At 50.9% G+C, this 14,700-nt stretch overlaps 7 protein-coding genes across 7 annotated transcripts; 4 read left to right on the forward strand and 3 right to left on the reverse strand.

Annotated features, from left to right (window-relative positions):
- Nucleotides 1-431: 431 nt before the first annotated feature.
- JN550_013723 (uncharacterized protein) lies at nt 432-967 on the reverse strand (the record flags this gene model as incomplete). Its single annotated transcript, XM_049312341.1, has 2 exons — nt 432-787; nt 889-967. The coding sequence occupies 2 exons, from the start codon at nt 965-967 to the stop codon at nt 432-434; spliced, it is 435 nt and encodes a 144-aa protein (XP_049164295.1).
- A 1,099-nt stretch (nt 968-2,066) lies between these two features.
- Nucleotides 2,067-3,860, reverse strand: JN550_013724 (uncharacterized protein; the record flags this gene model as incomplete). Its single annotated transcript, XM_049312342.1, has 4 exons — nt 2,067-2,402; nt 2,457-3,051; nt 3,100-3,360; nt 3,418-3,860. 4 exons carry the CDS (start codon nt 3,858-3,860, stop codon nt 2,067-2,069), a joined length of 1,635 nt encoding a protein of 544 aa, XP_049164296.1.
- Nucleotides 3,861-4,310: 450 nt separating this feature from the next.
- Nucleotides 4,311-5,195, forward strand: JN550_013725 (uncharacterized protein; the record flags this gene model as incomplete). The annotated part of the gene is made up of 2 exons (XM_049312343.1): nt 4,311-4,550; nt 4,635-5,195. The coding sequence occupies 2 exons, from the start codon at nt 4,311-4,313 to the stop codon at nt 5,193-5,195; spliced, it is 801 nt and encodes a 266-aa protein (XP_049164297.1).
- A 2,006-nt stretch (nt 5,196-7,201) lies between these two features.
- JN550_013726 (uncharacterized protein) lies at nt 7,202-8,077 on the reverse strand (the record flags this gene model as incomplete). The annotated part of the gene is made up of 1 exon (XM_049312344.1): nt 7,202-8,077. One exon carries the CDS (start codon nt 8,075-8,077, stop codon nt 7,202-7,204), a length of 876 nt encoding a protein of 291 aa, XP_049164298.1.
- A 1,735-nt stretch (nt 8,078-9,812) lies between these two features.
- On the forward strand, nt 9,813-11,354 carry JN550_013727 (uncharacterized protein; the record flags this gene model as incomplete). Its single annotated transcript, XM_049312347.1, has 4 exons — nt 9,813-10,065; nt 10,194-10,378; nt 10,461-10,808; nt 10,881-11,354. 4 exons carry the CDS (start codon nt 9,813-9,815, stop codon nt 11,352-11,354), a joined length of 1,260 nt encoding a protein of 419 aa, XP_049164299.1.
- Nucleotides 11,355-11,371: 17 nt separating this feature from the next.
- JN550_013728 (uncharacterized protein) lies at nt 11,372-11,995 on the forward strand (the record flags this gene model as incomplete). The annotated part of the gene is made up of 1 exon (XM_049312348.1): nt 11,372-11,995. One exon carries the CDS (start codon nt 11,372-11,374, stop codon nt 11,993-11,995), a length of 624 nt encoding a protein of 207 aa, XP_049164300.1.
- Nucleotides 11,996-12,976: 981 nt separating this feature from the next.
- On the forward strand, nt 12,977-13,941 carry JN550_013729 (uncharacterized protein; the record flags this gene model as incomplete). Its single annotated transcript, XM_049312349.1, has 3 exons — nt 12,977-13,370; nt 13,417-13,698; nt 13,745-13,941. The coding sequence occupies 3 exons, from the start codon at nt 12,977-12,979 to the stop codon at nt 13,939-13,941; spliced, it is 873 nt and encodes a 290-aa protein (XP_049164301.1).
- Nucleotides 13,942-14,700: the final 759 nt, after the last annotated feature.

The following is a 14,700-nucleotide window of genomic DNA, read 5'->3' on the forward strand; positions in this document are numbered from 1 at the left end:
TATTTGCGGCTTGGGCGACATTCGTTGCCCTATGTACGGCGGACGAATTCGCCATTGAACAGCGCATCTACTGGCGACTTGACTCACTTCAGGACATAAGCACGCTTTCGTCGGGCCCCCGCCTATTTTCGTGGCCTAGGGTCGCCGACATGCAATAATCAAAGTCGTCCATGAACATCAAATCACTTAGGTGAGCTTTCATTTGTCAAACACATGGATTGCGGACATTGCACCATGATTCTACACATATCAATTCTCAACAACGGCATGTGTATGCTAATCTAGGTGGATAAAGTACTTCTGCTTGGACATATTTAACAAGCAGACGTCTCCGCCGTGGCGCGTTTGATACCATTTGGCTTTGATCATTGGCGAGGGTGAAACTTGACACGTAAGCCATCTCTTGGCCGTAAAGTGACTGCCGGATTATGCTAAGGAACAGCCTCATTTTCAAGACTCGCGAGTGCCTTTCCCTTGGTGACCACAAAATGACTCACCAGCTCTACGAGTAGAGTCTTGATCTCCATTATAGCATATTGCTTCCCGATGCAGATCCGTGGGCCATTGGAAAATGTCTCGATGCCGTAAGGACCCGCTGCTTCTCCTGATAGATTATCCCATCGTTTCGGGTGAAATTCATGAGAGTCTGGTCCCCACACTCTAGGCGATAAATTGGTGACATACGGCGAAAGCACAAGCTTGGTGCCCTTTGGTATGTGGAACCCGCATATGATGACGTTTCGGGTTGCTTCACGGTTGGTGAAGACAGCTGGCCAGAACGAGTAAGCTATTGAATCAGCATGACACGCGACGGATAATTGACGAACCTGGACTGTAGAGCCGAAGTAATTCACGCACGAAATTATGGAGATAAGGAAGCCGATCTACGGTTGTGTAGTCTCGGGCCGGATTGTTGGCGCAAAAAGTACTTTGCGTCCTGGAGCTGCTTCTGGACGCGGTCCCACATGTTCAATCCTGTGCCTACCTACATGTGCCCCACGCTGGTTGAACAGACACCTCTTGCAGTTCTCAGAGGCAATTGATTAGCTTCGTGAAGAGGACTAGTTGTTGACATCAATGGCGAACGATGTATCAGGTAGAGAGTGAGCGACCGAAAGAGGTGAAGAAACGGACCATGGCACGTCGACCAGGGAGTGGCCGTACGCATGAAATGGCCTGGAGTTGTTTTGGGGTGGTGCAAATTCATTGGAGGAGCGACCGGAAGGAGCGCTGTCTGGATGTTGAGCTCCTGTCAAGCGACGACCTGAAGTCGAATGAGGCTGATGGTCGGAATCTGCGGGGGTGCAGGCACGGAAAGTTGCCTGCAACTGATTACAGCCACTGGGGCGCCATCGGTCCACTGACAGCTTGGGCCACAAGTCCTGCGGGTCGTAATTCGACTGCAGGTCGTGGCAGGAAGTCAACATCCAAAGCGAATTTCCTTCTGGTCACTCTCCAGACGGACTGAGCTCATTTCAGGAAATGTCCATTTCTGTTCATTTGTTGGCCCAGTGGCCTGCTTGGCGCGCCAGAGTTAATGGACATTTCTAGCCACCAGCGCTTCGGTCGCGTTAGTCGACAGAAGTGTCTTCGCGTTTGGAGCGGGTCTTGCATGTTCATTGTCCTTCTTGATGCTTGCGCTGTTCGATCCTGGGTCAATCTCCCCCGTGTCGGTCTCATATTAAATTTCAGAAAGTTGGAACACCTCGGGGTAATGTGTATCGCAATTGGTATCATTACGCCACAGCTATTCTTGAATGCCTGTTGGAGTCGTGGTATTAGGCTCGTGAGATAAGCCTCCGCTATGGGCCTTGCCCGATAAACCTTCTCTGCCCCATTCGACCTCAGCTCGTCGCGGGGCAGGAAGTCGACCTCTAGTTCTGGTCATTCCACAACTGACCCTTGTCATTTCCGCACATGCGAGGACTGTACCCTGTTGTCTACGTGCCATGTACCGTTTTGAGATGCGTTCTATTTTGGCCGCCCAATCCTTGCGCCCGTTCTAGCACGACACGTTCAAGCCAGCGCGGAGGGCAATTGCTGAGACCCGATGCTCATACAAAAGATCAATGTGGCGCTGGCGCTATGTCACCATCAAGAGCCGCATAAGCCAGGACTGTCTTTACTTTCTCGTGCCTGGGCTTTAGGAGGATGCGAAAAGGCATCGGTGATCTCCCAGATAAGCCATCATACTCCTTGAGATCAATTGGATGATCTGGAACAGGCTTCATGTCAAAAGCCCACAGTATCCTAGAGACGGTCAACCAGATCTCCTGTTCTGCTACCTGCATGCCAGGGCATATGCGGCGTCCGGCACCAAAGATCCAGTGATCACGCTGATACGGGTCTGGCTGTCTAGAACTCTCTACTGATGTAAGATTGTCGTGCAAATAGCGATCCGGCTACATGTAAAGTTGTCAGTTCAGAAATTCTTGCAACGCGCAATGTACGCTTACATTGAATTTGAATGGCGCGGGGTGCCGTATCTCATCATGGTGCATTGTCCAAGTATTGAGGACCATGACCGTGTCCTTCGGGATGAGCTTGCCTTGGTAGACAAAGTCCTTGGAAGCAGCATGCGGGGTCCCGAGCCAGAAAGGATTGTGGCAACGCTGCACCTCTTTGATGATGGCACGACAGAAAGGTAGACTTTTTTCATCTTCCATTCCCGGAAGTCGTGATCTCCCTACGACACTGTCTAGCTCATACTGAGCTCGCCGCTGAATTTCAGGATACGAGGGAATCAGGGCGCAGAACCACTGCATTACGGCGGCGGTAGTCTCCACGCCACCAACCATGAAAGATGTAGCAAGGAATGTGATGTCAAGATCATCCAAGTCTTCCTGCTTGCGAGCCTGGAGCATAGACTTGGCCAGACAATCTCGTATGTCTTGCCCTTTTTGTATACGTTCATCCATCTCCTTGATCATGCCACCGTAAGTAGAAACAATATCTCGGTGAAGTCTGCGTCCGCGCGAGCGTATGCTGGTAGGAAAGTAGCGTAGGATAGGCACATGGTCAACAAGGTTTGAAAAAGGTCCTGTCGTATTCCTAGGGCAAGATCAGCGGCTGCTCACACTACGGTGCTGCGACTCTCACATGAACTCCCGACTCAGCCTAAGCGCCTCCTTCATCATCGGGTCATGGATCGTACTAGTCCGTTGCCCGAAGACAATGCCTAGCATGACATTCAGGGAGCAGCGTCCCGTGAAGGGCTGAGGGTTGACAAATTTTGCCCCATTCCCACTTGCTTCATATAGACATTGTACCATGTCGATACTCTCACGCTCGATCGCAAGAACGTACTTGGCTGTCTCATCTGCTCGAAGCCAGTTGGTCACCAAGCGTCTGTGCTTCTTCCTGTTGTCTTGTTAGACTCTCTTTGTCACAACAGGATGTAGTACGCAGAAAACAGACCACGTATCATTGTACGGCGTGGCGGTCACGCCGCGACCCTTTAAAATAGTTCGTCCCTTGATAAACATCTCTCTGCGCGAGGAGAAGACAGAACCGTGTGTAACCATCAGGTCTTTCGCCACCTTTGGACTGGAGATGATCATGAACAACTGGCCGCCAAGCCATACAGAATACAGGTCGCCGAATTTCCGAGCCCACTTGTCTAGTGTCAGTTCCGGATAGCGAGTCAAGAACGGGAAAGACCCTTTTAGGCGTCTGTAGTTAGATACGGCGTCAATGTAAATGCTATGGTGCCACGCACCGAGTATTGGGACACCCGAAGGCCCATGAGGTATTGTCTTGGAACTCGCGTCACAGAGTATCTTATGATTCAGGAGGATGCAAGAAATGAGGAATGTAGCAACTGCTATTCCCGTGCTGAGCAGGGGTTTGATGGTATCCATGACTTTGGACTGGTCGTCAAAGCGCAGGTGCCGAGGCTGATACTATATGGATAACTTCCAAGAACGATTGTTGAGTCGAACGTGGCATGCTCTGCATTATATGCTTAATGCGAGGAGCGAGGATTCCGCAGTGATGGGGCTGATCTTATGACTCCGTTTCGGTGACAGCCTGTCTTATACTAAAGGTAATCGGAGCTAGTTCGTCTTCCTAGATCCTGCCGTCCACTGACCACTGAAGTGTAGGATATGCACGTAGAAAATGGTATCGGGGCCCAGAAATAGCTGCCATTACAGTGTGTGGGTTGATCTTGTCATTCAAGTGTGGGCCTCTTGTGAACTCGGCTGGAGTGCGTGAACCACAACTGTCTTGCGTGCGTGTCCAAATGCAGAGTCCGGTCTCCGATACTAGCTACCAAAAAGAGCTTGCCATAGCTGAATCCCAAATTTGTCATGCATCCTTTTGAGGCCCATCTTTTTTTTGATGTCTGGCTGGGAAAGAACGCAAGATGTCCTATCAAGTTTCCCACATTTGCCAGGACTGCTGAGTACTGCGCCCAACGTGTTGCAGAACGCCAAGCGTCGAGCGATAAAGGCCCGCCTATCGACTTTTTGGATCATTACATCGAAGCCAAGAGGCTCAATCCGGCAACTGTCACGGATAATGAAATCATAGGATATCTGATGATCAATGTTCGTCATCCTCCCCATAGGCAACCCCTCCCCCCCAGAAGTTCAGACTGTCTCAGACGTACTAACTTGCCTGTCTGACTGTAGATCCTCGCTGGGGCAGATACTACAGCTATTGTAACGAAAGCTATCGTATACCACGTTCTTTCCAACCCTGCAGTTCACAGCCGTCTTCGTGATGAGCTCGATACAGCTAATCTATCATTTCCAGCGACCTACAACGAGACCAAAGATCTTACCTACCTTGACGCCGTCATAAGGGAAGGCATGCGCATTCACCCTGTTCTTGGAGGTATTGTCGAGCGTGTTGTTCCTGCAGGCGGTCTCAATCTACCCGATGGTCGTGTCATTGCCCCTGGCGTGCTTGTTGGGATGAATCCCTGGCTGATCCACCGCAACAAGGAGATTTATGGCCAGGACTCCGATGCATTTCGGCCAGAAAGGTGGCTTCGCCATGCTTTCGAAACGCAAGACGACTACCAGCGTAGGCTGAGGCGTATGAAGGACGCAGATTTCAGTTTCGGTTCCGGGAGCCGCGCTTGCATAGGGAAGACCTTCGCTCTCGTTGAGATATTCAAGACCGTAGCAACACTCTTCCATCGTTATAATGTGAGTTTTATCCTGCCCGGTAGTGGCAGCGATGACTAACGATAGTTGAAGATGGAGTTAGTTCCCGAGGCGAAGCAGTGGACAACTAGGTGGTGGTGGTTTACTTTCGTGGATCACATACACATTACACTTTCTCGTCGTCATGGGAACTAGCAGGATTCAATTCTGCATACGTGTTATGAAGTTGGAACAAGGCTTGAGTTCAGCTGATCTGTTCAAGCTCTCGTCTGGGCAAGGCTAACCAACCTGTGTGCCTCGAGACTAGCTGTCTGCCTCTGGGAATGTGGAACAGCCTTCTCCGTCGAAGGATTACTGAGTTTGACGTTGACACGCCTTTACGGCGGGGAAATAGAGAGGCCTCCGAAGTCTGTAGACTCTAGACAGCTCGGTACGTAAGCTGGGGCAACAGGGTTGAACGCTGGAGGGATATAAAAGACAGCTCACGCCCATCATCTGCTCTCACAAACTTACCTTTCGTATACATCGTGTGTCGAACTTTCAATTTCTATCCTCATAGGCTACCCGTACTTTCACAAAGTCGTCATGACGTCGCATCTATGCCGTGGGGTGCTACGTCGAGTCGCAGACAGAGCAGTTGCACCAGTGGCAGTCCTCCTAGCAGTCGTCTCCTTGCTTGCAGGGTTCGTTGGCAAGCTGATTTTCAGATCAGGTCAGATTCAACATGTAGTAAGTTTCACAAATTCTGTGCGTAGTTGCGACTACAGCTAATGACACATAATAAGCCCTTGACCAAAACATATGAAAATACGGCTGATTCGGTTTTCCCATGGACAGCTATCGATACGAGGTGGTTCCTCGGTTATCGAGTCGACATGCTTGGCCACCTCGGCCGGCCGAACAGGAAGCCAATTATTAAGGTTTGCAGAGAAATATCTGATGGACGAGTCATCGAGTATGAATGCTGTTATTCTACATGGATACTGCATTTGTTATATAGGAAATCGCGGGTGCCTGTGCTTGGCGGTTCTATTGCAACAAATGGGTAACACACTCGACGCCGGCATGTTCGTGGGAACCTGGTGCTTCTGCCCTCCAGGTTTGCTCTCGTGTTTCTATCTCATCCGCTTGTGTTGTGTCGCACTTGGCCGACTGGCGCGTTGCGAGCCTGGTCTTCGAGACAGCTCTGGTCGGTTCGTTATTTGGAGCTCGGGATGGCGAAATAGTAGATGCTGGAAGTCTATAGGATCGCTATGTTAGCGAGGAAGGGCAATAGTGCAAGAATCAAGTGTCCCAAGGAGCTGAAAATATTTGGGGGCCAAGTAGTCGGGGAGGTGATGGCACGCAGTGAAACGAGATGTGAGCAAGACAGTACTTTGCTTTAAAACGTAGGAGGTCTATTAGGAGCGGATGCTTGGGAACTACAGTGAACCTCGATTCTCGCGGGTTGATGGCTTGACCGAACTTTCTGCTCCTAGAGGCCGAGATAACGTCTCAAGCTGGTACCTTGAGACCAGAAAGCTAGGTACTATCGTAGAGGGGTAGTCTGAAAGGACCCGCAGCCCGTTCCCCCTCACTTCGTGTAAGTTCTGACCAATAGCACAGGGACACGTTCAGGCCATTCATGGACTCAGTGGTAAGCGAAATCAGGCAGAATCGGCACGGCGGAAATGGAAGAACGTGTTGACTAGGTGCTGTTTCAATTCCTTGCAATAACACAAACTTAACTCAGTTTCCTAGTATACGCCTGATTATCTACACGTTCAAAGTTAGTCGCAAAATGCAGTGCCCGAATCAAAATTGCAAGAGAAACAACGTTTCTGGCAGGGACACCTGTGAATATTGCGGAGCATCCTTAGCTTCGGTTGCATGATCGTTATTTGGTAATGCATACAAGATGGATTTGACCGCTATTCACTAACAGGTAGTTCTAGTTATTACGAGTGAACGATGACCAGAATTTTAAAGGTTCTGGTGGAGAGGAGATGACGGGAAGTGTCTGCTACGTATGTGGGAAGAGTGATTGGTAATTAGTCAACATTTTTCTTGCTGAGAGCATTGATAATGCACAAATTGCGAGTATATTGTTAAGAATTGTCCCCAGACTCGAGCTCTCGGAGCAGGTTTGTGCCACGATCGTCCAAGTCAGGGTATTTAGAAAGTGAATAATAATCCCTCCAGAACTCATATGCTTCGGTGTGCTTCTCCATATGCTTCTGAAGTAAACTTTTCCACTCAAGATCGTCCGGTCCTAGGCTGATCCCTGTAGATACGAATTCCCACCATACTGGGAAATAGCCACTGGACTCCCAGTCTACTATTCCTGCAAGCTTTCCTTCTTTCACAATAATGTTCTCGAGAGATAGATCGCCGTGTGTGAATGTGTACGGGGTTGCGGGAGGCATGCGGGCTCTGAGTCGACGAACTGTTTCATCTAGAAGTCCATGCAATCCTTTGGACATTTCATACCAAAGTTGATCATCGGAGCTTATAGGACCATGTGGAAGACCGTATCCATTTCGAAACAAGAACGCCGAGTAGATTGGCTGATTATCCAGACCTCCAACTCGGTCTGCATGGAGCTGTCGGAGTTGTGCCAAACACTCCGCGGTTTGTGACGCAACGTGGTCTCTTTCCGCAGTTGACATGTTGACCCAAACGGCCTTTAATGTGGCACCATGTATACGTTTCATGAGTATGATGTGCGATTCGTCTGTTTCGGAAGATTCGTCTAGAATGGTAGGAACCGGAATCGTGGTATTACTCTGCAAGAATCGAATGTTTTGAGCCTCGAAGTTTGGAGGACTGTTGTTGGATCGCTCTTTCACAATCCACTTCGTACCAATCGACCACACCCCTCGATCACTCACGCCATAAAAGAGCTTGACATGACTGTTGTAGTTGCATGATTCTTGACAGCGTGTTGTCCAACCGCAAGCAGTACAAGGCACTTCGGTAGGCATTCTGCTCCGGTGCCGCGATCTGGGAAGAGAGTAGTGAAGCTGACGGTGTTATGGCAGCGCCTTGCCTTTGATCACAATTCATCACACTGCACGGACTTTACAGTCACGTGCCAGGAAAGGCTCCCTTCTCCAAAGGACGGGTCCCACAAAGCCCATATATAACTGGCTCATTTCCGCGTGAAAGAATTTGCCAACATCAGACGATTAAGATAGTCCTTGTATCCTGTGTGCACAACAGTATCATGAATCTAGTTCGGGATATCTTCGACCAGCTTCGTAAGGTGGACGTAGAGCTCCGACCAACCCAACCCCACTTGGAGGTCGAAGTGGTGTTGGGTTAACATTAGTCAGCGAATCGAATGTTCTGTCGATTTATTCATTGATATGTTAGCCAGTAGTTGATATGGTTGACTTGGTTAGGGGTATCAGTGCAGTTCTACTGTTCCCATTGGTACTTCCAACCTCAGGGAGTGGATTACCGGCTGGACTGGGCGACGACTGATATAATTAGCCGCGGCATCTATGGGTGCAACGTGCACTGATTGCCACAACACGTTGCGTTTCCTCCCCTACGACAACTGACCTCATGCAGAGTGCCCCAGGTGCTACCACAATGTGTCAGGATGCGCCTTATGACGGAGATCATGAAATGAACACTAGCCTACGATCTTTGTGGTACTTTGCGACTCAGCCACATTGCTTCTCCAGAATGAATACAACTTTGCTTAGCGCGTAACTGTTACAGCCTTGCTATCACCTGCCAACTGGCTTATATTTGTGATGGTCAAAGGATTGTTCACTTTGCGAGTTCCTGCTTGTCTGGGAGGTGCTAGCCCCTCTGGATACCAATCACGTGCCCCAGGCTGTTTGGGATAGAACCAGGCAGCGCTTGTGCGCGCAGCCACTTGCCTTGAAACAGGAAGCGGGGGTCACCCCCCCTAGGAACGGGGTGGTGGTTGCTGAACTACAGGGAGCTGCCAATCTTCGCCTGCCGTCGAAGTCGATTTATTGCATATTAGAGAAGCTGGCTCAGAGATTTCCCGTGGCTAATAGGAGGATAATGGAGGAGCTTGAGAAGTTCCTTCGAAAGAGGGAGCAGGGCGCTAAGAGGAAACGGCGACGCGCAGAGCAAGCAGAGGAGCACACACGACCCACGACAACCAGCGAATACATCATCCGCCTGCCCTGCTTCGGTTTTCCCGATTTACCATCGAAACAGATCCAAATTTGACTTCAAAAGGTCCTATCACGAAACCGCGCGATAAGTGGTGCCCCCAATCTCTGCGGCCGTGGACCGATTTCCTTCACTGGTGAAGTCCGCTTTCGGTACACACTCTATGATATATTCCCTACTGATAGGCGCGTTTTCTGGCCGTCCTGGCCCAAGGAGGGGGGATTAGGGTCCACCAGCAATGTGAGTGGGGCTGTTGGAAAATCCTGGTTACTGCCTGATCAACCTTGCCATCGTCTTGATCGCTGATGCATGAAAAGTAAGGTCTGAGCAGTCCCTGAAGCGTTGGCAGGCTAGATCAAACCGAAGACGAGAAGAGAGGCCATTCTGATCTGTATGCTTTGAGGCTCCGGGCTCGGGCTGTTGGTCGGCGTTACAGCAGGGTTGCCTGACTTGACACGAAAGCCGCCGCGTGACATCCGGCTGGGAGACACCGAACCGCAGTTCTGGATGAGCAAGGAATTGTTCTCCCAAGGGCGGGAGAGGCACTTGGACGAGAGAACGATGTACAAATTGCTGGTCAATACTTCAATGTCGCTGGGGAATCAGCGTACACCAAACCGTTCGAACACCGTCACCGACCACTACAGTACTTCAACTGCCACCAGCTTGGACACCGAGCGTACGGGTGCAAGAGTAGCCAGGTGTGCGGACGATGCGCAAGGGAAGGTCATCACCACCGAGACTGCCAGGCAGCAGACCCGAAGTGCGTACTATGCGGTGGCCCACACGAGTCCTCCAGCAGGTTCTGCCGAAGGTTGCATTTTGCGTCCCATGAATCATAACTTTTGAAGCCTGCAACTCAACGTAAGACGACAAGAGACAGTGCAACTGAGTCTGGCGAACGACAGCGAACTGAGAGACTATGGAATCATAGCGATACAGGAACCAAACATAAGAAGGATAGACAGCGCAATCATGTCGGCGCCAACGAGGCACGCAAACTGGACGAAAATGCTACCGACGACTCTACACGACAGGAGGTGGGCAGCTGGAGCGATACTCTGGATCAACACGAAATTGATGTGACTCAGGTCCCCGTCCGCAATCCCAACGTGACGGCGGCCCTGGTGAAGGTGGCGGACCGGGTGGTGTTGATATGCGGTGGCGTCTCAAGAAACGATCGGCCAACTACGAGATCTGGGCCGCCAGGCTAGCCACAGTACCGACTACCTGTACATTGGCGACTTCAACCTTCACGATCAGGTGTGGGGCGGAGACGGCGTGTTCCCGGCCCGGCAAGGCGAAGCAGACCACCTGATCGACATGATGAACGAGCTCGGGCTCATGAGCCTACTTCCGAGGGGGATGAAGACGTGGCAACGTGACGGGCACGAGAGGACAACTGACCTGGTGCTGGCATCAGAAGGGCTAGCAAACGATACAATTGCGTGTGGGACCCACCCGACGGAGCATGGTTCAGACCACAGGGCCATCGAAACGATATTTGGCACCCGCATGCCTTTGAAGAATGCGGAGAACAGGCTGCTCCTGAGAAACGTACTATGAAGGGAGATCCGCACGAGGATCGCAGACACACTCAGATCAGCCCCGACTGATGGCACGGTGCAGCAACGAACCGACCGGATCATGAGTGCGGTTGTAGAAGCAGTGCATGCGCTGACACCAAGAGCCAAGCCGTCAACATACGCCAAACGGTGGTGGACTATGGACCTGACAAAGCTTCGGAAGACCTACACCTACTGGAGGAACCAGGCGCGGTCCCGCAGGCGACCTGGCCGAACTGACTCAGGCGTGGAACATCAAGCGAGAGCGGCGGGCAAAACATACCACACAGCAATACGGAAGCAGAAGAAGACGCACTGGCACGAGTTTCTGGAGGAGAATGCCAACATCTGGCAGGCGGCACGGTATCTGGACCCGGACGAACACTCGGCATTCGACAAGATCCCATCATTGAAGAGGGCAGACGGCACGACGACAGGCAGTATACAGGAGCAGGCATTGGAGCTGATCCGGACGTTCTTCCGACCATTGCGGCCGAGATCGACGACGAAGGCGCGAGAGCACAGCGGGCGCCTGTAGCGTTCCCTAGGCTGACAATGGAAGAGGTCGACAGACAGACGATGGCAGCCAGCCCGTGGAAAGCAGCCGGCGAGGATGGCCTCCCGGTGATGGTATGGAAGCAGGTGTGGCCGGTCGTCAAGGAGAGAGTGCTTTCCCTCTCTCAGCTGTCGTTGGACACGGGCGAGCTCCCGCACCAATGGCGCCTAGCCAAGGTCATCCCGCTGAAGAAGGCAGAGAAGCCCGACTACGCGAAGGCGAAGGCCTGGCGATCGATCTCGCTGCTCTCTACGCTCGGGAAGATTCTCGAGTCGGTGATTGCGGAACGACTGTCATATCTGGTGGAGACGATGGGCCTGCTGCCAACCAACCACTTTGGCGGGAGGTCGGCGGAACAAGCACTGATGCTCCTGCAAGAGCAGATCTACAAGGCCTGGCGATCACGAAGAGTTCTCAGCCTGGTCAGCTTCGACCTGAAGGGGGCATACAACGGGGTGCACCGAGAGAGACTTGCCCAGAGACTACAAGCTAGGGGGGTCCCCGATACTCTGGTCAGGTGGGCCGAGTCGTTCTGCTCAGACCGGACCGCTAGCATCTCAGTTGTCCATACCCATTTCGGGAATTGTTGTTTGAAAATATTCAGCCAGAGTTGTTTTGTCTAGGCTTCCGGATATTGCAGTGCATCGTGCGTAGCGACCGCTAAGGTTCCTTAGCGAAATCCATGATGCTATTGTGGATATACAGGTTGTGAAGGTGATTCACGTAGGATAGCAGAGGAGACCAGATTATCGCTCAGAACATGGTATTTGTGGTTTCAGTAACGACTTGACTATACTGCTTTTTGTAGTCATACTTGTAGCAAGTATATGGAGCCATTAAGAGAGTAGCATAACTGATAAATGATGGGAGAAAGCCGGTCTGCTTTTGTGAGAGTTTTTGGAGATTTACCAAACCTTTATAATGATGATAATGGCACGAATCTCACAATTTCGAACATGTACTCTCTAAATTGGTAAATTCGTATCTTCATTCGTCAACCATCGCTATATAGGGAGCGCTTTACGCGAGGTGATTCATGCATTACACCCACATCCTCTGTAGTCAAGATGGTGTATAACTAATAATCACCCTGGCTGCAAGAAACCATGGTTATGCGCGAGATCTTGAGTCAGGGACTCAGGGATAAGAAAAGAGGAGAAAGGGCTCGGTCGCGTCGCATATGACCTTCCCACGCCACAGCACAAGCCAGCCCGTCCTCTATCAACATATGCACATATTCGCTTTAGGTGCTAAGCTGCGAGAAGTATACATGGGCGGGCGGCAATGTTAGTATGCCAACTTCAATGTTTGTGGTGCAGTCGATTCCACCTCGGCATTGGACGTAGCGAACCAACAGACTGAGGTGGCCAGTGCACGCAGTGTGCCGCTCCCGCCCCACCCCCATGACTGACGCACCTACCAGCTTAGCAACTGCGCACTATGGCGTGAAACCATTCCCAGGCGGCACTTTGATTCATCCGTACCGCCCCATCCATCCATCCATCCATCCATCCATCCATCCATCCATTCATGGTATCATTAATTCATCCATCCATCCATCCAGCCATCGCTCACCATTCATCGGCCCGCCAATTGCATTAACAATGGCAAAGTTATCCTCGGGTGAAGATGTAGTTGCTCAGATCGATAAGCAATATGTTATCCTCAAAAAGAACGAATACGTTCTCAACAAAACACAATTGCAACTGCTTGAGAAAGTCATCCACCTTCTAACTGATAAGGAAAACCTTGACAAGACCCTTTCAGACAATCAAAAGCAGAGGAAAAACAGAGCGCGCCAATTCCTTCGCAGCACGGCTAATAAGTCGGGCGTCGAGGCAGCTCTTCTATGCATCATTACCTTTCCAATCACAAAGCTAGCCGATACGGTGAATACATGTCAGCCGGCGATTTCATCATGGTGGGAATTATTTCAGGTACCACCCAAGCTGCAGGATCTGGCCAACGATCTGCTGGGAATGTACCGTACACAATTAGGTTTGTTGAGAGGCTTGATCCACGATCTCGCGCTGATTCTTGACAGGCTTGGACGACGGACTCGACACCTCAACACTGTCTTCAGATGTGCCATCGTATGGCAATAAGAGAAGTTTATCCAAGGCGACACATGTGTCCGACCAACGACCCGCAAAGAGACGTGATGTGAAGCAGTCCGCAGAGGAGCTGGTTCACCAGACGCAGAATGACGCGACAATAGCCGAAGTCAATGCCGAGGATGAGCAGTGTCGCGGACATGTTGAAAACGAAATGGAGCCTGCCGGGCGAACCAAGATGGAAACCGCGCCACTCGATATTCCTGCAAATGGTATGCAGCCCTCTACGACTGAATAACACTTGCTGACCGTCGCAAGGCACACTGCTCGATGGAGTATCGTACAAGATCACGCTGGAAGATGTTCTGCTGATATTGAGCCTTGAGAAACCTAACTGCACGCTTCTAATGCCGAACCTCCCATCTATCAGCCCCTTTGTGATATTCAACTCTTCAGTGGATTTATCGAGCAGTATTACCACCAAACGCGAAAGGCAGGAAGACGAGTTTATTTAGGGGATTACTTCCACGATCGCAATGCGGCAGTCTCCGAAGCAAGCGAATTGTTGTCCCTCTCCCAATACAACGGCCACATAACCTTCATAATCCTTTCCTACCATGTCTAGGTATTGCCTTTTGGAATTGAAGGTTCTCACGTGTCCTGCCGAAGTCGTGGCATCGTAGATGATGGCAACAACGGTGTTGGCCCGTTTGATAAAGCCCGTGCCGTGATTTGACCATGGGAGTAATTTGCAATCCTTTCCGGTCTGAACATTTGTCAGTAATGTATTCATTTTTTCGGATGCGCAACTCACAATGGAGCTACACTCCTTAGCAAGCTCCTCATCAGTAATGCCGGTCAGACGGCGCTTGTCTGACATTCCCCGCGAGATCTTGTGTCTTGGGCGATGCGAAGGCAACTCGCTGCGGGAGCTGTATCCAGATGCTTAACTTGCGGCAGTTGTCTCAAGGACGAGGTAGTGGACTGCTCCAGCTCATAACTGAAAGAGTTGTAAATGTAGACAGCGGGCGAAATTTTGAGGACACTTGGGCATCATGCTGGACCCCGCAGGCACGCCTTACTGTGGTCGACACGTCGTGGTGGGGCAGGCATTCATTAGGGGCGTCATCAGGAAACGGAGCCAAAGATAGTCCGGATCCGGCGCTGGCCTCGAATGATGAATGGATGAATGGGTGAATGAATGAATGGATGGATGGATGAATGAATGAATGGATGGATGGATGAATGAATGAATGAATGAATGAATGAATGAA

The sequence above is a fragment of the Neoarthrinium moseri genome (assembly GCF_022829205.1).
Source record: "Neoarthrinium moseri strain CBS 164.80 chromosome Unknown scaffold134_Wmoseri_CBS_16480, whole genome shotgun sequence".
In the NCBI taxonomy this organism is placed as follows: domain Eukaryota; kingdom Fungi; phylum Ascomycota; class Sordariomycetes; order Amphisphaeriales; family Apiosporaceae; genus Neoarthrinium; species Neoarthrinium moseri.